Consider the following 26,600-nt stretch of genomic DNA (forward strand, 5'->3'; position numbering starts at 1 on the left):
TAGGTTTCACACATGTTATAGTTAGCTGGACATTTCACTCGTAAAAAACCAATGAAATTCCCCCGTTATAGTTAGTGCAGGCAACTATAACTCATGCGACCGCAATCCTCTGCTGAGGACGTCAAATATTACATCACTGTTGACATATGTGTCTTTATGAAAAATAAATATTTGTTATATATGTATAGCTAAAGATTAATGGAAGAAGACATGGGTAAATAAGTGTCTAAATACAGTGATGTAATATCTGACGTCATCAGCAGAGGATTGCGGTCGCGTGAGTTATAGTTGCCTGCACTAACTATAACGGGGGAATTTCATTGGTTTTTTACGAGTGAAATGTCCAGCTAACTATAACATGTGTGAAACCTATGGTTTTTTAAGTGAATATATATATATATATATATATATATATATATACACAAACTCAGATTTAAACATTTCAAACAAACAACCATGCTTTGCTTTGAAAAATATTTAGACATAGTAATCTATGTGGCAAGGTGCAGTCCATGTTTTCTGTGCCAACTCGTGGCACCTTCAACAGCTGTGATGGTAGGCCTCAAGGGATGGCCAGGACACCGAGGAGGTCCTATCTGGCTCCCCCTCTAGAGATGCCAGTTACCTGTTGGGGAATACAAAACATTGACAAAACTGAATGCAGCCCTCTATGGATACTTTTACAGCACGGCCACATTCACTGTGAGCTAAGTTGAAACTTGGTTAACAAAGACCTAATGATACCCAGATGCTCCTGCTTCATGGTAAGACACAGGTTTCTGCCTAGAATACCATACACCCCCTGTACAACACCCCTTTCCATTTGTGCTGCTGCTCAGCTTTGTGACTTTCCTCTTCATCATATTCTGCTGGGGACCAAAATGAAGAAGCAGAAGAATGCAAGGACAATAGCATGAGGGAAGCAAAAGAAGAAGCCACTGAATGAGACCTGGACTGCTGCTTGGATGCCCTACTTTTGGATTTCTCCAACACCAGTCAGGGGTATTTGAAGGAAGCATACAGTGTGGAGGACAAATGTGCTCTCTTTTTCTAGGCCTGCATCTCTTGCACTTACCAACAGTAGACATTCTAGATTGTTTGATGATGTCAGTCAAAACAAGTGGAGTGCGCGGTCTCTACTTTCAAGTTTACTATTGAGCTCTTCCAACTAAAATCCGCATCCTCTGGGTTTAGCCTGTCCAGTGCCAGCCTCACCCAGAATAGGTGTATCTGTAAAGAGGTACCACGGTTGTACATGACTCAAATCAGAGGTAGCCACCCACAATCTTAACGCATTTAGGTACATATGTTATGTGAGTGCTGAAGTTTTTGGTTGAGACAGTAAAGTCGGAATGGCACCCTGCTGGGCAGTGACATTGGGAGTGCCAGAATGTGGTTGGAGAAGAACAAACCGAAATGAACATATAAATGCTTAGCAGTTTTATGATGAGTACTCGAGATTCTTAAGTCAAAGATTGTCTGCGTTGACTGATTCTGAATGTGCCACTGACTTGTGCTTGTCTTCCTAATCAATAGGAAATGGTTGACTGGTTCAACGCTATCCGAGCAGCTCGGTTTCATTACTTACAAGTGGCGTTCCCCGGGGCAAGTAACACAGATGTAAGTGCCTTTCAATATATAATGCCCGCCATTTCAAGTATTCCTCATTTAAGATGTCGAAAATGTGGACTATTATTTGTAAAATATGTTTGCCATGGCTTTGTCTAGGATCGGGCACCAAGAAAAGAGACCTCACCTACCACTGACACCTGTTTCGCTATTGTTTTTCTGATTATCCACTGTGCTTGACTCTTTTTTTTATTTATTTTTTGGTATATGTTTATTGAGAAGTACATGTCAGTTTATAAACAACACATTAAAAAAAGGAGTATAAACAAATCAAATTATGGCCACACAATAAATAACTATGAAATGTTACCTTCTCAGATTTTTAAATATAAAAATGATCATACAGATATCAAAAGATACAATAGTTGAGGTACTCATAAAACCTGGAAAGGAAGAAATAGGAAAGGTGGACTAGGGAGGAGATGATAAAGATAGTATACAAAATGTAGTAAACCATGTATTATAGATAGTTGGAAGATAGTAGCGATAATATCATACAAATATAATATTTCAAATGAAGATATTCCCACTAACTCAACAATTTCAAAATAGGTGAACAGTAAGTCCTAATTCAAATAACAGTGTTACTGGCTAAAGCATCAACAGTCCTAATGATAACATCAACAGCATGAATATAAATAATGATGGTAATGAATTAATAAGGAAATGAAAAAAGAAATGATTCCCTTTATGTATTTCCTAATTAGAAGAAAAATCAGAAATATTACCAGAAATGGAACATTTATTAGCTAGAAAGGGGTTCCAAATTTGGATGAAAGTTCCAACATTGTCCTGCAATCTATAAATGAGTTTTTCATGTGATGCTATTTTATACATTTCAATAAGCCATTCATCATGTGCAGGGCATTGTGGTGTTCTCCAATGTCTTAATATGCAAATGTTTCCTATAGTGAGTGCAATAGCTATCAATCGTCTTGTATGGTTTGTGAGATTTGTGCATGACTGTTTAGTTTACTAGTGGCCATTTCCTTAGAGACAGATCCTTTTGGTTGCAGGCCACTGCTTTCCATCATGATTGCGCTGGTGTCTATTCTGCCATAGGTCATTCGATTGTACTGATGCTGTTACATCCGTAATGGACTTACGCATGGTAGAGATTGTCTGAAGTATGCTTTGTTTGTCTCAACCTTAACAAGATATGTTTAAAAAAAATCTGTTTCGCTAGTTTGGAGTTGCAGGTCATGGTGTTACCAAAGTGACCGCATTCATGTTCCCAACATAACCATTAGACCTTTTAGGGACAGCATTGCAAATTGTTTTTGTAAAGCAATCTACAATGCAGACATCAAAATCAATGCAAACCCAAAGCATGTTGGCAAATGTTCCATCCTCTTGATCCTCTCGAGATATATGGGTGATGGTTCGGTGGCTACCCATGAGGTTTCAAGGCGCTTAGAAGTTAACAATTTCCAGAGACAGGCAGTAGCCATTCAGAATGCGGAAATAAAGAATGATGCACAATTTTTGACATGTATAGTGTTTCATTTTATAGTAAATAGTTTCACATATGTAAATTGGACATTTATTGTATAAACGTTTAGTAAAATATATATTTTACCCAAAAGTTTGTTTAAAAAACGATGGATTTAGGTCCAAATCTCTGTACTGGGGTGTATGTATGACATTGTTCTGCATTCTGTCCATCAACTGTTGTTTAAAAAAATGTCTACCTACATTTTTTCTCTGGAATGCCATCAAAGTAATGTACATCGCTGCCTGATTAGTGCACGTTTTACAACTTAGTGTTATGATTTAAAAAATAAAGCTATTTTCATCCAAAGATTAGCTCTATGTCCAGTATAAACATACATCTTTCAACAATTTAAATTCAGTTGCATAATATTTATTTGTATAACATCTGTATGTGTCATATAAACAGTTGTATAACAATCCCACTATTTTGTTAAAACCATAAAAATAAATCAATACCACTGCAGATATAGCAGTAAAGATGTGAGAGTTCAGTCCACCTTCAAAACACTGTACATTTTCAGGACAAAAAAAGTAGCGTGCAAAAAATCCAGTGGTTCCAATAAAAAGGAAAAAAATGAAGCGCAGTTATATGGAGCTTAGAGAAGTAATGAACTGCATGGATAAAACAATACACTTCCGTAGAGCCGCTTGCCAGGAATGACCTCCACCACCACCACCGGTAATCCTCAGTTTGCAGATGGAAATAACACAGCAGGACTGTAGCCTCTGACGTGGTAATGAGAAGGATTAAACATGCAAGGGAGAGGAAGCCAAACTTGTAATATGCTTCATGAGACCATATGCACTGCAGAATGATATACTGCTGAATTAAAATGCTCATAAAGGGCGGACAGCCGCCCATGAAGATGCCAGGAAGTGGCCGTCTGAAAAATGGCTGCCTCGGAATGTGGCGAGGAATCTGGTTCGTTCGAACAGGGTGTGCAACAGGCTTCTCTTTGAATCCAAAGTTTGCACCAATAAACGTTAATGGTAACGAAATTCCAATCCATGTGGCCAAAATTGCAACAAAAGTGTTCAGAGGAACAGCAGCCGGTGATCCTTTTACCCAAAGAATGAGATTCATGAGCAATAAATCCACTAAGACAATTCCAGGACATAATAAAGCTGTAAGCAGTGCATGTGTCTTCCATTTTTCACCTCCAAAGGTTTTGTACATTCTGGAAGACACATATCCAGCAGGTGTACCCAATAAAACCCATATTGAAATAGCATAGTTCAATAAGGATCCTTGGTTTTCAGGTGGGAAAAATGCAAAGCATGCTAAAAATAAGGTGATTAAGGTCGCGATGAAAATCTGCGTTCCTTGGCCCAAAAAGACGCAGAGAAGCATTCCTTGTTTTGGTGGTCTAAATACATAACCATTGATGAACTCCCATCCAATGTCCATCTGGGTATAACCTGCAGAATCTATTTTATTATATCTTGCAATTGTTTGCAACATTTTCACAGCTAGGGTGCCAGCCAGGAAGAGGGCAACCACAAGGTTGATTATGAGTCTATACAAATGAATGTCTGGCCTTGACCTTTCCAAACTACAGTCCCCTCTGGAGTCCCACTTAATGCTGTTATTTTTTCCAAACTCACTGGAATAGCTGTACGTGACTTCCCCTGTCCCATTGGTGGCATCGGTGATTCCCATTGCCTTGCCTTCACATGTTAATGGTTCTTTTGAAGAATGTTTTACACTTCTTGGCTGAAGTTTGGCAGCGACCAGTCGGGCTCCCTGCCAGTTTTCTTTCTCCAACATGATACATGATGGTAATATCAAGATGGTTGAAGAGATAAAATGCATTTCTTTCCATATGGGGGACATTGTGAAAGCAGGGCACTGTAACAAATGCCACTCCATTGTACTGCAAAACTTTGTTCTCTCCCAGTGACATACTGCCAAGGCTGCCCGGGGGGGCCACGTAGGGGACCCTCCAACAGGGCGGCTGCCTTAGTGCCACAGGAAGGCACAGGAGTCAGCAGACTAGGCTCCCTGGTCTAGGGACCAGGGGGTCAGCTGGCCGCGTCACTTCCGGCCGTGGGGTGGGGGAGGACAAGGGTACAAATGCCTTCCCCCGCCCACTGTGCAGCCTCTTGACCGCTGCCCGTCGCATTGGGGCTGGCCTGCCCTTAGATCGCCCGTAAGATAACCCACCATGTTGGCATATTTGTTATGCAAATAAACCTGCAGCAATTTTCTCCACTAACAAGGTGTCTTGTGGTTTATTTATGTATGTTGCTGTATGAGAACTGAGGAGTGGTGCCGATACTGGCACAAAGCATTCAACGGGTATCCCATCAACCATCCAGTGATGCTGATAAAGTAGCATTGTACTTTTCTTTATGAAAGCAAGCTTTCTCCGATCACCGTCCTTGGACAGATCGTAGGATTTTGAACAAACTGGCACACATCTTTCATCTTTCTTAAAAGTAAACTTGTAAAGGGATGGTTCAGCTCTTTCCCCAAAGATCACATGCCCAAGGTTTTCTGAATGCCGTTTTGCATCTTTATCGGTGCAGAAGTCAAATGCTCTGTATTCATAAGGAAGCAGGGTTTCTACCAAGTCCAGTCGATTTACAAACAACTGAACTTGTGACTGGCAGTCACTTCCATTTTTCCAGTTGCAAAAGTTCGCGGGCGCGGGCCCAGGCAGGTAGAAGTACAGGAGACCAAGATGAAAAGCCAGCATGGGCAGCAGGGAGAAAAGGCAGCACGGTGCCATGTTGCCCCTTCTGGGGGTCTCCCCTGGCTGCTCTCTGTACCTGTGCTCTGTGGTGACGCTGGAGCTCGCGGCTGAGTCTCAACCGGGTTTAGGAACAATTATCGCGCATGCGCATCGGCATCCTCGGAGCTTCTCAGGTGTCACAGATCAGCAAAAACTTAGGCAAATGAATGGCAAACCAGTTCCCTGGCACTGTGCTAAAGGTTGGTCTGAGGCAGTGCTTAATTTGTAAAAATATAAGTGCCAGGGCTCACTGCAGCTTGCACCACACATTGCCCCTGCCATGCTGCCAATGATAGTAACAGCATTACTACTAACCATCACATTCTTTCAAATGTAACAATTCGGACTATTCCAGGACCCAAAACTAGTAGAATGTCTGTGGGCAGCAAGAAATAGTCATTTTTCAAGTATATTGCTTTAATAATTAGCTGTTGTTGTGGTCATCTCTAAATTAGCCACAGAGCGCCACCTTGTGGCAGGCTGTCACAAGCGCCAGTGCTGACCATTGAGTCCCAGTGCTGAGCACCGGAAACCACCGTCTCAAATTAAGCGCTGGTCTGAGGAGACAGGTAAACTGTTTATGAAGGGACATGCTGCGCAAGAGTGGAGCTGAAAATCCAGTATCTACAAGGACCTGTAAGAACACATGGCTGAGCCAACAAATAAACTGGGAAAGCCGAGCCAACTGACTCTAAGAGCCAGTACACGAGCCGGGCCCTGGAAACCCCTGGCATGTAAATCATGCAACAGACGTCATGTTAGACTATGATGAGGTATCTTCAAAAAATGTATTTCTTTAGCACACGACAAGCGTTTTGCATTAGTACATCTGATTATTTGGAAAGTATTTTTTTTAAAGTGAGAGCTTTTAAACATAAACTAATAAAGTCCTGCCCCCGCCCTGATGACAGTACTATTAGTAAACTAAAATGCAAGTCGGTTTCCATGAGCACTCTATTTGCGGCACAGATTCTTATTTTAGATGGAGCAGCACTGTAGTCTAATAAATCAAAGTAAGAGAGGTATATGTACAGCGCTCATCCCGAACTCACCTGTTGGACCGTTCTTGCTTATGTGATAATACATTAAAAGGAGATTTGCTGAAATAAAATATTTGCCCAGGGTCACACAGCACACAGTTTGGTCAAGCAAGGAAGGGGGATTGATCCCAGATTTTCCAGTTTCTCACTGTGGAATTCGACCATTATGTGGGTATCTCTTTCTGCAATCAAAGGTTAATGCTGTGTCCTTAATTCTTTGACTATGAGACTATAGCGTGGGTAAAAGGCTGAATTCACATTTTTTGGGTACAATTTTGCGTATCCTGAACCTTGCCCAAAGACATAGTAGATCTACACAAGAGACGGCAGATTGTAAAACACTTTTTTTTCCGGCATACTGAGGTTTGCCAGGATACACAGGATGCGGACCCCAACTCAAATAAGGTCCCCATGATACATGGTCGGCAGTTGTAGCCATGAGGCCACATCCCCACCTGTGAAAGCTTGGTTCGTTTTGGGCTCGAGGCTCCAAGAGGGCCTTGAGCTGAGCCAGAGCTGGGCATCTGGCTCGCGCCTGGCTCGAGCTTTTAGTGGCTCTACCTGTAAGAGACAGGATTCACAATATGCTGGCCACCTGTTCCAGCCTGCTTCCTGTCAGTTTACTTCAGGCCATGGCGTAGGCAGTGCATATGTGGGACTTGATTTTCATAAGTTGAACCTCTTTGCGCCAGACTGCACCGGGCTATCAATTCCAGTCTCGAAATATACACCCAGGATAAATATTTACATCCAACATTGCTCAAGCCTCTTTGGAAATCCAATTACTAGACTTGTCTGCACTGTGATTCATCTCTTTAAAACTGCTGTGTATATGAACTTTGGGCTACGCACCCCTAAATCTGCTTCAAGGCACTGACGAGATAACCAGAACTTACTGAAGAGTAGCAGCAAAAAAGATAACTGTTCTAAAGTTGCATTGTGCATTACATGTCTGCATCCAAAATATTTCTTTCAGTCTCAGAACCAATAAGGTAAATCCAGCGGTGACCAGCATGGCTCACAGGGGAGGGGGGGGGGGGGGGGTCACGAGGGTGGGCTGCGGGATGTAAAAAAACACATAAACTTACCTTGAGGCCGGTCCTGCGTCGCTGCTCCTGCTCTCCTGTCTCCTACTACAGGAACAGGAAGTAGGCAGCCAGGCTCCCTCCCCTAAGCCAATGCAGCATTGTTATTGGTCTGAGTGCCATGACACAGCGCTCATCCAGGGGCTGGAGAAGTGAGCATGTTCTCCATGCAGACTGTAATGGAGCCTGCATGGAGAACAGGGAAGTGCACAGGACTGGTTTGAGCGGCCCGAGAGGGCCAACCAAACAGTCATTGCGCACTTAGGAGTGGGCAAAGCACTCCTCCCCTGCCGTGCTTCATGAGCAGAGCAGCGCTGTCCACCCGCCCTCCCGTAAAGCAGCAGGACACATCACAAAGCATAATATGATAATAACTTAAAGTTATTTTTATTTTATGTTTCTCTTATTCACACTGCTTAAAAGCAGTGGGGCAAAGATCCTCCGCCATATTGGACGAGCCGCCCCTGGGTAAATCTCTCTTTCTTCCTAAATCACTCTTCTTGTTTCAGACCAGGTGCTCTTCTTTTGGAGGGCTGTGTGAAGATATATCCTGCCGGTGGACGGGGCCTAGTGGCACCCACCGGTCCTCATTGGTACTCCGGGACCCTGCCGGGTGATAGTCTGGTCTTACCTTGATAAGGTTTTCTCCTGCCACCTCCTTACTACCAGCCAGGCACTTGGAGCTGGCAGAGGCAGGAGGCATGGATGAATTTACGCAGGTCACACCTGCATACTACTGGTTTCCCTTCCGCCTCTACCCTTCGGGCTGTCAGCCTCTATCCTTCGGGCCAGTGCTGGAGCTAGAAAACAGTTTTGAGCAGAGTCATGAAATGAGGAGTCTGACAGTCAATGTAAGCATCTATCTTTTAAAAATCTGCTTGACATAATTGGCAACACGGGCAAATATGTCAGTAAAACTGTTCTACAGGACTCGACTTCGATTTTATCGTTCAAGAAATGACACACATAGCCATTATAAGTCATATGTATAATGTTCTTCATATAAAAGCAAAAGACTGTCTCTGTAGAATGACTATTACATTTCAAAACTGTTGAAGTCATCAATAAAGTATGTTAAAAAAAAAAATACAGGACTCGATTAGTCATACAGATGCTGCATTGTAAAGCATCTTACAGATTTAAGACATCTGTTGCAGTCATCTTGGTGTGGCCAGTAATTTTCAGAGGATTATAACAGTAAGATACCTCTGGTGATTAATGCCTGTTTCGGGAGAGTTCTATATTTTTTCCTATCACAGATTTGACTCCCAAAGTAGCAAAGAGAGTTAATGTGCCAGCTGCAAAGCACATCGAGTAACATGCAGATTACAGATTTGTTTTCACGTAGATAAATAAGTGGGGAGAGGGGTTGGCCTAACGGCTAGAGCAGTCAACCTCGAATCTTGGGAACTGGGTTCGAGTCTGAACATCCTGTGATTCTCTGCAAATCACTTAACCTCCCCGTGCCTAAAAAAAATGAATGTGTCCTCATGTAATGCAACTGGTGCTATGTAAGGCACTCTGATTCCCAATTCGGGTCAAGTTCGTGCTATATAAAACTCTGTTAAAAAAAATAAATGGACTACTGCTTTTGACACTGAGATCCTTTTGTTACGTCCAGTTCATAAGTAGTATTCTATCTGTTATAGCACAGTGAGCTATGAACCAAGCTTAAATCAATTCAAAATGCTGCTGCATGCCTACTCTTGAACCTTCCTAAAAGAGCATCTTCTGCGAAGGCTCTGGCTACTCTCCACCGGCTTCCAGTAGAGAAGAGGATTACTTTTAAGGCCACGTGCTACTGACACAAAATTCTATGGAAAAAAAGGCCCTCGCTATCTTCGCCCGATGATACCTTCTTATACACCGGCACGTAATTTAAGATCTACAGGAGCATTTTTGGTCATGGTGCCAAGAATTCAAAAAGTCAGGATGGGAGCTCGATCTTTTGTCTCTCTTGCAGCCAAGCGGAGGAATACTATGCCAGTGACTCTGAGAGCCGGACCTTGCGATAGCACTTTTCGCAAGGGGTTAAAGACCTGGCTGTTCCCATCTCAAAACTGGAACACATAGGGGCATATCAACAACAACCGGCGATAATTATCGCTGAGCGCACTTAGCGCTAGGATAATTATCGCTGGCTAGCGCCGATTTTTATTGCTGGGATACCGTGCTATTAGCAACGCTTATCTCATCAGCGATAAAAATCCTAGCGCTAACTGGCTAACGTGAGATTATCGCTGGAAACCCAGCGATAATCTCACGTAGTGTGGCGTTAGCTTGCTGATAGGGACTCACGAACTTAGCCATGATATCCACCTTCCATAGGATATCATGGCTAAGTCAGTCCTGAAGCAGGCGTAAGGAAAGTAGCGATAACAGGGGTTATCGCTACTTTTCCTGACGCTATGCTTCATAGCGTTAGCCTTGCTGATAGGAGAAATGTAGCTTAGCGACATTTCTCCTGTCATGCCAGGTCAGGAACGCCCACTTTGCATCTCATTAGAGATGCAAAGCTGGGCGTTACGAATCCTGACTCTAAAGCAAGGTTTCACGCGTTAGCGTGACCTTGCTAATTAGGCGATAAAATTATCGCCGCTTTTTGGCCGAAAACGGGCGCAAAAGCAGCGATGATTTTTTATCGCTTGCTTGTTGATATGCCCCTTAGATCCTCTTCTAAGCTCAGGGGACCTCTAGCCAGGCATAGTTTCTCCGTCTGCTCTTCTCAGAAGTCCTATACTAGCGTGGGGACGCACCGGCGGTGTAACCTTGCACTTTACAAAATGGTAAAACTAAAACTGCCATCAAGAAGCTGCAAGTCACAGGCTTAGATCCTGATTGTTTTTCTTACACTCTGTTGTTCTTCTAAGTTTGCAAATAAAGGATTCTTTAAAAAGCAATACATTCTTGTTAGTACTGGCAACCCCATTCACCGAGTTACATTTTAAATTCTGACTCTGACGTCTAGATGTTATGTTGCAGATGGTACCCAGCCAGGATGACACTTGAACAAAAAGAAGAGCTGATGGCCCTTTAACACAGTCCTTTGTTTTAGGCCCAGCTGGAAATGAAAATAAGAAAGCACAGTCGCCCCCTGCAGATTTCTGCTCGGAGCAGACAGCTGACACATGCGGGCCCTGCTGGATTGTGCCCTGGTTAGGGAGAATTACTCTAGGACACATTCATTACATTTCACTGGGTCATTGTGGATCCTAGATCCGGCTCAGAATAGCTGCCGGAATCGGGATCTGGAAGGATCCCCCTAATTTCTTGCACAGCTCCGGGCTCAAGCCAGCTTCTCAGGTATGTGTAAAATAGTTCCCAGTAGCAGCTGCCCATATCTGGGAGGAAAGTAATCAATGTCAATGTATATGCAAATGACCAGTTAATCACAGCCGCACAAATAGTCGTGTCCCTTTAAACCCAAAGGTAGGCTACACATCTTGCTTGTTTGCTGGTACTCTGAGTGTTTGTTTGAATTTGAACAACTCTACACTTAGTTGAGTGTGAACCTTGAAGAGGTGACCGCTTTATGCATCTTTGTAACACATCATTTACGCCTTGTGGGCTCTTTGCATGGGCACCTCGACGACAAATGTACTTATGAATTGGGAATCTATAATGCAATTTGCATATGCCCAGGGTTGACATGAATAAACATCCTGTGATAAGACTTTTGTTGAAGGAAAGCAGCTCAGGAGATGACAGCAGGGGTCATAGATTTGCCCACACTCAAGACGTTGATGAAACTATGCAGAGGAGGTTGCAATTCATATAAACATTTAAAACTAAACAAAATCAGGCTTGCTCTAGAGTCCTTCATTCAAAATAAACGTTAACTCACCACTGTCAACAAACTATCCTGGAAACAACTGCATCTTTTAATGCAGGATGCTACCCAGAATAGACACTTATTGCTGCTGCACAACAACAAAATGTTGAGGAACACCCCAAGCAGTAGTGCCCAACACTCACTCGAACATATGCGCACACTTTCACACAGACTAAGGCAAACCTCCAGCCACACCCTGTGTTCATATTTCAGGATCCGTTGCCTCAAACCTTATCAACCAGAGGAAAGAGAGAAGGGTACATCTGTTGTATGCCCCGAATGCAAGTTCAGAGCATCTCTCGGAAGTGCTCTTACCAGCAGCGAGCACATGCTGGTGTTGTTCCCACAAGAATCCCCAAAGCTGCACAGTTCTTGTTCTCTGTTCTCAGATGTAACTGTCTGGACAGGGGTGAACAGACCCCTTCAGTGGGAAGTAAGGGATATTACTGGTGTTTCCACTACAGTAGACTTCAAGAGCTATGACGGGGTCTGTATGCAATAGATGCTGGACTTTAAGATGACTCGGAGACATGGGTGTGGACCCAGTTTGGTCAGATAAAGGGCCCTCCAAACTTTGACCTCAGGGCAGGAGCCACAACAACCTCAGCCATGCTGTGCAGGATGCCACCTGACCTGAAGTAAGGTCCAAGAGGTTGGTGAGTGCTCATCCAGAGAGAAGCCTCTCCTCAGACTGGAACCCCTGGGGAGACATGGAGCAGCCTAGGGTGAGGAGCCATCCAGGGTTTCTCCTCCACAGCCATGTCATCAGCACTCAGGCAATTCTCAGAAATTAATTATGAAACTGTGATATTTTTGTAGATGTGGAGACCACAAAGACTTTGGGGATATTTACTAAGAGTTTGCGCCGTATTTGCCTAACAAAAGTGATGCAAACAAGCTCAAAATATTTTTTTCCTAATTAAATTTGCAGCGCTAAACTTGGTTAGTGCTGGAAATAACGTAAAAGTAATGCGAAGCCATTCCCATGCAACCACTCAAGCTTTTTCACGCTAAACCCAATTTACTAAAAACAGTAGATTGGGTTTAGCGTGAGAAAACTGCCCCTTTTTAAACCAGGCGCAAGGAAGGAGAAATGCTTTAATTTCTCCTTCCTTTTCCGACTTTGCATGCGTGCTTTCCCTTGTGTCTAGAATAGTATTTTGTACAGGAAGGGTACCCTTCCTGTACAAAACCTATGCTAGTCTCCCACACACACCCTAGCGCTGCGGCTCTAAGGTGTGTGCGTGGCACCCAGCAGCTGTAATCCGCACCGGTGCAAGGGAAAGGGGAGGAGAGAGCCATATCTTTAAAGATGTGGCGCTCTCCTGCTCCCTCCCTGTCGCGCAGCGCAGCCTCGCGGGAGGCTGCGTTGCGGGGAGCTTTGTTAAATCTCCCACTTAGTGTGCAAAGAACAAATGTCCGTGAGTAGCCTGCATAAGTTGGAGGTAAAGCCAGAGCAAAATGTACGGGGTCTTCCGGTGGCATACTAAGAAAGAACATTTTGATCAAAGACTAAGTTACGTCAATCAGCAACCAGCAGCTGAACCGCGAGACCGCCAAGCCAAAAAGCATGGCTCGCTCGTTCCTCGTAGACTGCGGTAACACTGGGTGAATATTATTATGCTTTTACTCCTCTTCTGATTCTAAAAGTGATCATCGATTTAAGGATACCCAAAGCAAATGGGTTGTCAATATTAACTTGGATAACAGGTATGTTAGATATCATGAAATACCAGTTGCATCCATGCACAATTAATAGGATTCATCCTGATGTTAAACTAACGTTAGAAAGCAAACATATGCCCGCGTCCTTCAACTTTCATCACTGCTCCTGGAGTAAAACTTGTTGTTGCTTGTTTTGACAATCTGGCACCCCATGTTGTTTGTGCTTTCTGTAGCCTCCATAGTAGGTCATGGCCCTAGAACAAACCGTGAAGGCATCTCTCAATTTATTGCTTAGAGAACATCAGGTACATAAATGCCTCTTCTGCTCTAGCTACCAGTTGTCTCAGTAGATATGTAGCAATAGGGTCCTTCCCTATAGGGCCTGGTGCAAAGCTGGAGCGATCATTCATTAGCTACAAGGGCTAGCTTGAAACAGTACCTTGTGTGAATGAAGGCCTGACCTAGAGTGAAACGTTCAACGCCTGTTGTAGAACATATGTTTGTCTCCTCTGAAATCAACGACTGCGACTGGATTACTCTGTTTCTTTCTTTATCTCCAGCTGGTGCCAAAACTGACGCGGAACTACCTGAAGGAAGGCTTTATGGAGAAGACCGGTCCAAAGGTGGGTGACATAAAGAGAATGAACGTCTGCATGAAACTGGGAGAATTATCTGTTCACTTGGGTGAGAGATTTGAATAGTATGGTAAAATCGGTATCCTGGGCCAGAGAATGGGACTTATAGTTCTTCCCAGAGTAACTAACGTGCATGTTTCTTTTTTTTAATTAATGTGCTTTATTACATTATTTCTGTGCAGTCTTATCAAAACATTCCACAACTTCTGTTATGATGCAGAGAACTATCTACCCCATTACAATCATTTCATTTCATAACAATCCTTCTGGATATTATCAAACCAACGCGTGTAAATTTACTCATTTTCTCTCCTTTTTCTGGATCGGAAGGATCCAGAGAAAGGTACTGTGGAAGAATATCACATCCTACACCATGTTGTATAATTTACTTCAGTACTACATGTCAAACATGATATATTTAACCCTGGCCAATCCCATAGCAAATGTAATAGGCCAGCATTCGTCCCATTGCATTTTGGTCATTCTCAACTCATTTACTTTCCCGCACTGGATGCAAAGCTTTGTGTATGTATGCTGTTCATATATACTCCTAGACTTCTCCTTCAAGTGCACACATGCCTTCCACCACCCACCCCCCTCATCTGTAGGTTTGCAGTTGTGCTTCTGGCTCCCAGTTCTCTCTTACCTGTGCAGCAGGTCAAGGCCGTCTATAGTTCATTGCTCTTCCTGCCTCATCACCCTTTGCCTTAAATAGTTAAATAAATATCTGAGTCCTTGAGCTCTGCTTGTTGGAAGAAATCAGCCTCCTGCCTTCCTAACTACGACCGCTAACTTAGCGTAACCCAAAAAGACTCCAGTTGCTGGCTCTCACATAACACTGGCTCAGCATAACTTGTGCTTTGCATCATTGTACAGGTTTTTATGCAGCCGTACATGTATGTGCTTGGGTGACTTAGAAGCCCCTGAAAATGCAATACCTCCTCAGTTGGACACATCCCAGATAACTAGGTCCCGCCCCTCTTGTCCAACATAACTTCCTCCTCATGCCGCTAGTTATTTTCAGTGGACTCTGCAGCCTCTTTGTCCGTCTGAAGAGGCAGAATTGCATTATTAAGGGCTATCGTGAGAGTCATCACTCGGGTAGTCTGATTGGTGGCTACTTCAGTGAGTCAGTCTAGTACAGAGGTCTTCAAACTGGGGGGCCGTAAGTCATCTCCGGGAGGGGTGCCAATCTATGGCCAAGAGAAGCATCTTGCTTTGTTTCAAGTGTTAAAAACATGAGCGGCAGTAAGCCACCTTGTAATGGGCCATCACTAACAACGTTTGTAATTATATGCTGACTGGGAGTATTTGTAAAAAGGAATAACCAAGCTTAACTCCAATGTTTAAATATGTTTAGACAAATGTAAACATTGCCAATTTAGCAGAATAATTGGGGAAAAATTGAGGGGGGTCTGAGGATTCTTTTTTAACGGGGGATGCAGCATCAAGAAGTTTGAAAAACACTGGTCTAGTACATATTGCAAGTAGAACACATAATATTACGGCCTTAAGCCTGGGAGCCAAAATCTTCATCCCCATACGGGCTTCGCAATACGAAATGCTATCTTCGCTTTCTTTCCATTTCAGTAATACAACAGTACCTGATAAAGTTTTGCAAAGTATCGGGGATGTTATCAGAGTGTTTTGAGAAATATAGAGTGGCGTTGGAAGTGCTGTCATTTCAGGTATTACCAAGCAGTCTGTGAGGGACCTGGGAAGCCCAAACCGGAATACCACAGACACTTGCAACCTTTAAGCTTGGGTGGCTAAATTAATGGTGAGCATCTCCCACCTCACCACAGATCTGCTCTTCTCAATATAAGAAACAAGGAGAAGGGACTTTTATTGCAAACCTATTTTTGTAAACTTGGGTCCTTCATAGTCAGATACATAATTGATTTTACCCAAAATGTCTCCTTTTTAAACTGTTTTTTTATTAATGATTATCTCGTTGAGCACATCAACATGTGATACACTACTTTGTGTATCAACAGTACTCAAGCCAGGAATATCTGTTCGCGTACATGGGAACCTTGACGCGTTGCGCTCTGAGGTTAACAGCATACAGTCCCTTGCGCTCCTGGCCCTCCATCCAACTATATCATTTCTTGGTCACCTATGGCATCGCCCAGCCCCTGTCCTGATGAACTCCACCCAATTGTGTCTCGAGATCCACAGTCTAATCCGTTGTAGATTCTCCTATCACTCCAAATTTTAACAAACTTTTTAGGACCGCCTCCTTCGCGTAAACTGCTCTTTCCACCTCCATAGAAGCTGTCATTCCTGCTGTTCACATTTGTTTTGTTGGCCTACCCAATATATCTTTAAGTTTGAGCATAGCTCAAAAGTATAGACGACCTACAACATCTGTGATACTGTCTTATCGATTTCTTACATAAGATTGTGCAATTTGGTACACATAAGTGACTTAGAATAGCCCTTCCACAGCAATACCTTGGCTCTCAATACCTTTTCCATTAATGAGGCGAGTGGCTTCATTGAGACAGCAAACATGAAATGGGACAGTAGTTGCACTTGCCTGGTTTCCTTCTAAAATTCTGGTCTACCCTACAGATCTGTTTGTTCACCCTTGAAGCAAGCTCTGTATACATCAGTCTTATCCGTTGCAAATATCGTAGTCCTCTGTCGATTACTACTCAGAACATGAACTCCCAGACAAGAGAGTCAAACGCTTTCTCAGCATTGAGACCCTAAACTGGATCCTTTGGTCATGTAGATAATGCAGTACCAACGACAGTCTCTGATCGCTCCTCACCAACTTCTTCTCTGGCATTAATGCTGTCTGGTCCTTTTGTGCTTTCATGCTGAAAGGCGTCATCCAATGTAGAGAGAAAATGGTTCTCTTCGCCTAGTCGTGTATCTTCCACAGTCATCAGTCATCAACAATAGTCATTCTAGAATGTTTGTTTGCTTGAATCTTTCAGATGGGGATTTGGGACCTTTTATGATATTATTCACCGGATGCCCCCTTTAAAAATCTTGTATCCATTTGTGTCATTCATACAAGCCTATAAGACGGGCAGTGCTCCGGCCCTTCCATTTCTTGGGAGAAGCAACAGTTTGGTCCTCCCATAACGACAGGCTGTCAATAGGGAATGCAAGTACTCCTATTCCAATTCTAATGCTCGCTCAAGGGAAACAGCCATTACATCGCATGCGTTACAATGCATGCGATTACAATGCGGTCATTACAACGACCGTGTTGTTACATCGCAGTACATTACAATGCAAGTTGTTACATCATCTTGCTGTAGGGGGCGCGCCAACATAAGGAATAGTATCATTTACTATTCCAACACCTTCCCTACTGTTGCGCACACTGGAGTTGGAATAGTAAATTATACTATTCCTAAGTCCAGCGCGCCCCCTACAGCAAGTCGATGTAACGACTTGGGTTGTAATGTACTGCGATGTAGCAACGCAGTAGTTGTAACGACCGTGTTGTAATAACATGCGTTGTAAACGCATGCGATGCAAAGTATCCTATTCCTCGCTCAAGCTTCCTTGCTCTCATTGGGCTTAATAGATGCACTACCTTCTGTACATCTGCAAGTTGAACTCCTTTTTATAACTCCTTTATAATCCTCATCCACCAGCTACTGCTTCCTTTTTCCATTGTACTATCTAACATCTTTTTTCCTCTGCCCCTCTTCTACCCCTTTCTTCTTCCTCTACATCCTTCTCTTGAAATCCAATATTTATTCCATGTTTTCTGTGATCCATCACTTTTTTATTTACCTGTAAACATATTTGTCTGCTCAACCAACAGAGCGTTCACGTTTTCATGTCCATTCGTGAGTACCTCAACCTGTATGGTTTTTTTTCTGCATTCTGGGACTTGTATCCCTGAATTTACAATGAAATTAACTTACCGACAAATACCAGATTGCAAAGCAAACTCCAAGTCTGGTTGAGCTACTCAAACATGGATCTGAAAAACTTGAAAACTCTGAACTAATGAAACGTATCTTGAAATTGTACAATAAGGCCACTATTATGTTCGCTTATCGGCTGTACAGCAGTGTGAAGCGCTGTGGGTCACGTTTGTGCTTTCTAAAACTAACTAAAATAAGTAAAATCTAAAATGTCATAGTCTTGCATGTTTTTTTTAATCTTTTCCAAATTTGCGTGATATGCTAAGCCAATACGTGTATGGTGGGGCCTTCTTTAGACACAAAGGATAATTTCCTTACTTTAAATGGCAGGTATATTAATAAGTTCGGCCTTGCTGCTAAGAGCACTTCCAGTGGAGTCAGCTGCAGTGTACTGCTCCAGTGGTAATGAGCTACAGTTGCTACAGCAGTGATGCTCAAAGTACGGCCCGAGGGGCGCGTTCGGCCCTCCTGACCTTTACATGCGACCCCCTGATCAACAGCAGCGCTGGGTTGCTGAGAACTGAACTCAGCACTAACATTAACAAGCCTTGAAAATGCAATAGGTCCCGCCTTTTATTAAGTTAAAGCCATTTGCTTTGCTATACAATACCATTAGCAAAGCAAATGGCTATACCTTAATCAAAGGCGAGACCTATTGCATTTTTAATGGTTGTTCCAATAACAGACTCTGAACTACCATATTGTGGCTGTTTTGTGGGGGCAGAGGAGGGGCCAGGCACGGGAGACAGATGTATAACATTACATCACATATCAATACCACGCGTGCCATTACTACGCGGGTATTACTACGCGATGTCAATGACAACGACATGCCATTACATAGCAAAATGTTACCCTGACTATGCCTTTACCACACATGCCATTACAACGCAAAGACATGCGTGGTAAAGCTACACTCATGGTAAAAGTGTGCAAGGTAAGTGATTCTACCCTACCCTAAACACTAATGTAGTACCCCTGCACAACCCTCCTCTGACCCCCAGTCCTCTCCCTACAATAACACTACACTACCCTGCACGACCCCCCCGACACTACCCTAATCCCTCAAACACTACACTACACCACACAAACAATACAACAATACCCTAAACCACTACCCCCAGCACGACCCTGCCCCTACCCCCAGTCCGGTCCCTACACTGAAACACAACCCTGCACAACCCCCCCCCCGACACTACCCTAAACACTACACTACACTACACAAAAACTACAACACTACCCTAAACCCTAAAACACTACCCCCAGCATGACCCTGCCCCTACCTCCAGTCCGGTCCCTACACTGTAACACTACCCTACACAACCCCCTCTGACACTACCCTAAACACTACACTACACAAACACTACAACACTACCCTAAACCCTAAAACACTACCCCCAGCATGACCCTGCCCCTACCCCCAGTCCGGTCCCTACACTGAAACACTACCCTGCACGACCCTCCCCCCGACACTACCCAAACCGTAAAACACTACTCTACACTACACATACATTACACTACTTTGACACCTACCTCACTCTCCTCGTGGTTCCTCTCTCCTGCTTCAAGCGTCGTCTGAGGGGGGGTGCACGTCGCTGTGAAGAAACAGCCTCAGTTTCCTCACAACAATGTGGATAGCCATTACATCACATGCGTTGTAAAAGCGCATGCGATGTAATGGTATGCATAGTAATGGCTACGCGTTGTTACATCGCATGCGGTGTAACGCATGCGATGTAATGGCATTGCGTGGTGAAAACCGCGTTGAAATGGCCGTTTCCCCGGGAGATTAGTAGATGTTGTTTAATGTTAAGGCTGACCATATTACCCAGTCAGTTTCGTTTCAGAGCAACTACATGTTCCCGAAACAATTTTTTTTATTCCTTATGCCAAATCATGTGGAGAAATTCAACTTCCCCTGTGCGACACCACCGGGACCTCCCGAGGAGGGTGGGGGATTATTTTTGCAAGCATCCGGCATGTATTATAGTATTGGTGGACGGAATTAAAATGTATTGGATGGAATCAGGCGTTACTCGACTCCTTTCTAATACAGTGCAGCGTCTTACTCCATTCCTGATCTTCATGGTGTGTCTCACAACCTCCCTCTCTCTTAGCCATTACCAGTAACTCCTGTCTTGGGTGTTCTTTGCAAAGCACTCTGCATAAAGAGAGCAATGTGTCTTTGCTTAGGTCAGTGATATAAGTTCCAGGACTCGGATTCTGGTAGACTATTGCGGTACCGTTCCAAGGTGGCATGTGCCACCATGTAAAATTTGACGTATGTTTAGGTTCTTTTTAAGTGCATGGCTGTACAAGGGCTGTCCAGCGCTGATTGAGAATTGCTGACAGAAAAAGAGGTGAATGACCCAGGTAGGGAGCTACTGGGGTAACAGCCATGCCTTGATCTTTTTCCTAAAGCTGGGTCCCTCTTCCGGAAGTCTTAGCCCAAGGGGCACAGAATTCCAGAGCTTCGGGACTAGATGTGAAAATGATCTACCTGCCCATCTCGATCTCTTAATTCTTAAGGTTCTTAAGAGGCGTTTATGTGCCGATCTTAGACTTCTAGTAGATTCATAAGGAGAGATGTGACCTCTGATTTTAAGAGGACCCCTGCCATTTATTACTTTGTGAAAGGCAAAGTGATTTGAACTTGATCCTTGCATCACTAGACAGTCACAGTAGCAATTGGCCTCGTCAGACCCCATATGCAGGCTTGGCTTATCCATCCTATACGTTCACATCCATTACCTTTCACTCCAGCTGCTCTAGCTTCCAGATACAGACCACTACTGAAGCCTGCTCTGGTTTTGGAATCGTTGTTCTAGACACCTAGGACCACACCAGGGGCATGAGATAGATTGTGTAAGACTCTCTAAATGGCGGTCTCTGGGCGAGAAACTGTGTTTTCGAAAGCCATCTAGCATCCTATATTAAGGCATTTGGTAGATGCTACAACTGGGATACCAGGTAATAACATTCCATATCAGGTAAACTAAGGATGCCTTCAGCATGACCAGTAGAAGTCTGGAGCCGGTGCTAGCCCATTTTAGAGATGACTGGTTGTATGACAGAAGCACACATGGCTGAACCACGCATGCCTCTACAACGTAGTCCCAACAACAAATGTGCCTTTTCCACGCATTCCTTTCCCACAAATGTTGTAAAGGTATGTTTGCTTAAGGGAGATGCGTGGTAAATTACCACTACCTCCAACCGGCACTAAGCCCTAAAATCCTATCCCCCCCCCCACCTCACCCCCCCTGCCGTGAGCCCTAAAACCAACCCACCCTTAAAACTACCCCTTCCCTCTCCACCCACCCTGAGGCCTAAAACCCTGCCCCCACCTCTAAACCCCTCCCTAACCCGGCCCCAGCCCTTAAAACTACCCTGAGCCCTAAAACCCTGCCCGCTTCCAAAAACGACCCGATCCTCCCCTGAGCCCTAAAGCTGGCCCCCACACCTAAAAACTACTCCCCCCAAACCCAGTCCGACTTACCTGTGTGCATCCGGAGTTCCTGTTCAACGCTTCCTCTTCCTCTCCCCGCCCATCCAGACACTAGACCTTTAGCTGCCTTAACCACACATATCCGTGGTTCAGGCAGATGCATGGTTCAAGCAAGCATCGTTATGCTTGCAGGGCAATGGCACGCGTGGCTCAGCCTGCATTGTAAAGGCCGTTTTCCGGAGGTGACCACCATCTCGATCAGTGCCACCTTGCCAGTCAAGGCGTTTTAGTGCGATATGTCTCGATCATGTGTCAGTTTGATGCCCGGATGCTTTAAGTGATTTGCTATTGGAACCCTTTTATCAGAGCGGAACCAGAATCCCAGTCAGAAGATCTCCCAGTCTTGGTCCAGGACAGTCAGCAAGCGTGGGACAGTGTTTGTGGGGTTCCTATGGCATCCTCTGCATGTTTACAGACACAGTGGGCCTGGTTCACAAAGGTAACTTACACTTTTGAGAAAGTTTACTACTTTTAGGTATTTACAAACTGCACTTTTGTAGTAGCTTGCACTTTTGTCATAAGCCCAGTATTACAAATAGCCAACCACAGGTACTGCAGCACCCTCTCGTAGAAAATAATAGAGGAAAGGATTTACTTCAAAAGTGTAAGTTGCTAGAAACAATTTTTAAAATGGCTGAACGGCCCATGAGGGCCATTCCCTGACATCAGTCTTCAGTCTACTCATTAATGGTTGGACATTCTTGGAACAATTTTACAAATTAACCAATATGGCCTATATTAGCACAGGCAGCCATAGGCATACAGTTATATATATATATATATATATATATATATATATATATATATATATATATATATATATATATTTGCAGTTGGCTGGCCAAAAATATAAATCCCCTCATAAGAGGGCTTAACGAGGATTATCACACTGAAGATCTTCTACTGCCAGGGGGGGGTCACCAAAAGCTAAATGTTTTCCTAGTATGATGTGTGATTTCATGTATCAGAATATCTGTTTACATTCTTTAGCACAGTGTAATAACAATCCACCCTTCAAGTCCTATTGGCGTTAACATAATAAGATGTTTGGCCTTTAGCTTAACTTCTTTTAACACATAGATCAGATCCAAGGTATCTTATATATCTTTTCCCAATGAACCAGTCACGCCTATGGCCTTTATCATTGACTTGTCAATATAACCAACTCGAGCCTACTGAACTGAGCGCAGGCTTTTCCATAATGCCACCCTTAGGCGTACAGACATAAAATTTAAAAATGTACAAAATTGCAGTTTGCAAAACAAAGAACAGTGCCTCTAACCAAAGAGTTAGTTTGAGGTGGTAACCGACACCTACTGCCTTGCCAGCTACAGATACCTGTGAGATTCCATATAACAAAATACTTTCTTACAGCCTTTAAATAAATGTAAATTACAGTTGGCAAAACAAAATGCAATCCCTTTTGAAGGGGGGGTAACAAGGATTGTCACAGTGCATATCGTCTTCCGAAGGGTTTGTCAGAGGTGATCACAAACGACAAAACTCTTGTCTATTATAGTACTAGGTGAGATGTTATGTAACTAAATACCTTGAGCTGTAGGCTGAAATCAAGGATCCTGGAATTATGCGATTGTGCGGACACGGCATTTTTCGCATAATTATTGATTTGCTGTGTTTGCCACATAATCCATCATCCACAGATTTTAACAAAAATGTCTAGCTCTGACAATTGAAAAGTTACCAAAAGCGCTGCGACACGTTGCCGCACAGTGGGAGTCCCTTTGCAAAGTCTGACTGGTCCACTTTCGGTTGTTTATTGCTATATGTAGGTGTTAAATTGGAACTAGTGAGGTGCAAAATATGCCCAGATGGTGTTAACGAGTGTAAAATGACAAAATAATGAAACTATATTACAAAATGTGTTGCATTATGCCACATAACTTGCCTTTTCTTGCTGCATAATTTTGTCAAGCCTGCAACATAATTTGGCTCTCCCCTGCCACATAATTCCGGTGGCTCTGGCTGTAAATCAGAATATTAATAATCCACCCTTAAATGCCATTGGATTTAACCATGCCTAAAAAAAATTTTTTTTTTTAAAGTGTCCTCATGTAATGCAACCGGTGCCATGTAAATCGCTCTGATACCCGATTCGGGTCAAGTTCGCGCTATATAAAACTCTGTGTAAAAAAATAAAACTTTTTTCACAATGGATAACTCAAGCCTGAGCCTGCTGCCTTTGTAGTAACTTGCAGTAGTTGCCTTGTCACCGTAACCAACTCAGTGCCGTGGTTCTGAGCATAAGCTTCACCACAGGGCGAAGAGTGCAAATACAAATTTTCTTTCCCAACAATAGCACACAAATTCTGTCCAATCAAACGCGGCATTTCAGGAAATCAACATGCGAGTGCGGCCAAAGCTCTTTATCAGTAGTTCTTCTGTCAATCCCATAAGGTCAGAGGAGGGTGATCTGTGGCTGTGCGCATCACAGGCCCTTGCGTGAAACCTGGCGCTTTCCACGCTCCCTCCAGCAGGGGGTGCTGAAGAGAGGCGACCCTTCTCACGCCCCCTAGGTGCAGCAGGAGGCGACAGTGGGGTCAAATAGGAGCCCCCTTCTGTACATTACACTCCACCCCTTCCCTCCAGCAGGGGGTGCTGAAGAGGCGAGCCTTCTCACGCTCCATGGGTCCAGCAGGAAGTGACAGTGGGTCCAAGAGGAGACCCCCTCCGTACTCCACCCCTTACCTTATCCTGTGCCCCTCCTCTCAGCCCCCTTTACCCTCCACTTTAACCTGTATTCTCCTTGGGGCTCACGCCTCAAGTCTGTACTACAGGGCAGGGCATTCATGGGACAGAGCAGACATACAGTGGACTATGGGGCGGGGTGCAATCCCTGACTCTTAATCTTTTTTTTGCATATTTATATAGCGCAAACTCGACCTGAAGGTATTGGAGCGCTTTACATGAGCACCGTATTTACATTATACAATCTTGATACAAGCAAAGGGCTGGAGCGGTCGACCTCGAAGCTGGGGAACCGGGTTCGAGTCTCGGCAGGGACGCTCAACAGCCTGTGATTTTGGGCAAATCATTTAATCTCCCCGCGCCTAGCAAAATGAACGTGTCCTTATGTAAGGGAACTGGTGCTCGTGTAAAGCGCTCTGATACCTTCTGGTCGAGTTCACGCTCTATAAACCCCCTACGGTCCTACCCCTCTAAATAAGTGTTGTGCAGTGGTACCCCAGACTGTACCCCAATGTTCCTCCCGCTCGCCCTGCGTTATCTTTTGTCTCCGTATCTGCGCATCATTCCCTGCGCAGCGGACGGCTCTCCGTCGCCCGCAGTGTTCGCTCTGCGCATGGAGGGGTGGGGGCAGCTCCACTCCGCCGGGGTGCACTGGAGGAGGGAGGGCTGGGGGAGGTCTAACGTTACAGAATAGCAGGGTGGCATTTATTATTAATAAGGGAAGGAAGGATGCTACCTCGCTGAACAAAGAGCTCTGACGCTGGACTGGGAAAGGCACTCTGCCCTTCTCCTGGCCTTGCTTTCTTGGGGGGGGCTGTGTATAATCGTGGGGGAGGTGGGGTGGGAGTTGGGGGGGTGGTATGGCTGGTTCTGCTCCAAAAAGAAAAGAACCTGGGGGAGGGTCGCATTATAAACAAATGTATTGCATTAATACCCCGACCCCCAACCTTTCCCTTCCTGGCAGCGTTAAGCGGTGTCACTCCCGCCGCTTTCCCTACAGAGAGCATCTTTGTGTGCTGTACAGTGTATCTCGGTCTGTAGTGTAGAAGTAGGCGCACGAGGCAGTCCGCAGATGATTGGTGCCTGTTAATGACGGCGGCCTGCGCCTTCATTTCACAGCTGCGCTTCTGCCCTGCACGTGCCAAGGTTTACGCACCGCCCTCTTGTTTCGGTCAGTGCAGAGGTACTCATTACTTTTCCTCCAGTTACTGCTCGTTTTGTGACGTTGTACTTAACGGAGGATAAGGCAAAGGGTCTTCGCTATATTCTCCGTTAGACACAACTTCAACAATGCTCGTCAACTTGTGAAGTGATGCGTATGATGAATTGTTGTATACAGGACTCACATGCGAAACTCTACAGAAGGCATCCGACACGTCACAGGTGGCCCTGCCCGAATTTCCGCACGCAGGGTGCAGTCACTAATTGCACCCACCCTCGTGGGGTACCTCCAGGGCCCATCTCAGGTGCCTTGGTGCATTTGACCCTGCCTCGCTGGCGACAACAGCTACTGCTTCACTTCCGGTGTTTCCGCAGTGGAGTTGTTGGCCTATCTTTTGTGAGGGGCAGGGAATCACCCTTCACCCTCACCACAGTAGAGCAGTGTAGCCAATCCGTGATTGCAGCCCGATGGGAGGATAGATACTGGAACCCTCGCACACCCCTTCTAAAAGGCACTTTGGACACACACCAAATGGGTGCTACGTCCTGTGCAGAGAACAGTTAGTGCCTTTTTGCGTTTTGCCTACCAGATGGCTTTTAGCCGACTAATACCAACAAGCTTTCGCCAGGCAGCCTATGACGTTTTTGTTCGGCTTTTTCTGCCATCCCACTTGGACGGCCTGCTTTCCTTCTGAAGTAAAAGGTTTCTTAAGAAACCTTTTACTTCAGAAGGAAAGCAGGCGAGGCCGTCCAAGTGGGACGGCAGAAAAAGCCGAGCGAAAACGTCACCAACAGCTCTTTCCCAATGGCTGGCCGCCGTTTAGCATAAACTGTGACGCCGGCCAATGGGAAAGAGGGTCGGGGCTTAAAGCCCCTTACTGAAAAATCCCCAAAACGTTAAATCTCGCCAGCGAGACTGCGCATGTACGCAGCCTACGCTAGCGAGACCTAAAAAGATGTCAATTATACAGGCAAACCTTTATTTAAAGGTTCATTTAAGTTTAATAAAAAGTAAGCAACTAGGTTGTACTGCACCTCTTAACTTTAGGTACACCTTCATTTTCAAAGCTATCTTGCAGCAAAAGTGTACAAATAGGATAACGTCTCTTCAAAATTCAAAAAGTGTATTTCGTTCCACACAATTTGGTAAAGTGGGGAAGCTGGGATTAATCTCAGGCTTTCTGGTTTCGTATCGTGCAATTCAGCCACTA

The 26,600-nt window shown here is 44.4% G+C and overlaps 2 protein-coding genes and 1 pseudogene across 4 annotated transcripts in view; 1 reads left to right on the forward strand and 2 right to left on the reverse strand.

Annotated features, from left to right (window-relative positions):
- Window positions 1–26,600, forward strand: part of ADAP1 (ArfGAP with dual PH domains 1) — a 453,319-nt gene that overhangs the window by 402,128 nt on the left and 24,591 nt on the right. Inside the window, exons 7-8 of the mRNA XM_085629302.1 lie at window positions 1,537–1,620; window positions 14,041–14,103. Coding sequence (XP_085485428.1) covers window positions 1,537–1,620; window positions 14,041–14,103 — 147 coding nt within the window. The remainder of the gene's footprint in view (window positions 1–1,536; window positions 1,621–14,040; window positions 14,104–26,600) is intronic.
- Window positions 1–26,600, reverse strand: part of LOC146796635 (uncharacterized) — a 238,682-nt gene that overhangs the window by 55,473 nt on the left and 156,609 nt on the right. The window lies entirely within an intron of this gene.
- On the reverse strand, window positions 3,612–5,855 carry LOC146796636 (transmembrane 9 superfamily member 2 pseudogene; annotated as a pseudogene).

Source organism: Triturus cristatus, chromosome 10 (assembly GCF_964204655.1).
Source record: "Triturus cristatus chromosome 10, aTriCri1.1, whole genome shotgun sequence".
NCBI lineage: Eukaryota > Metazoa > Chordata > Amphibia > Caudata > Salamandridae > Triturus > Triturus cristatus.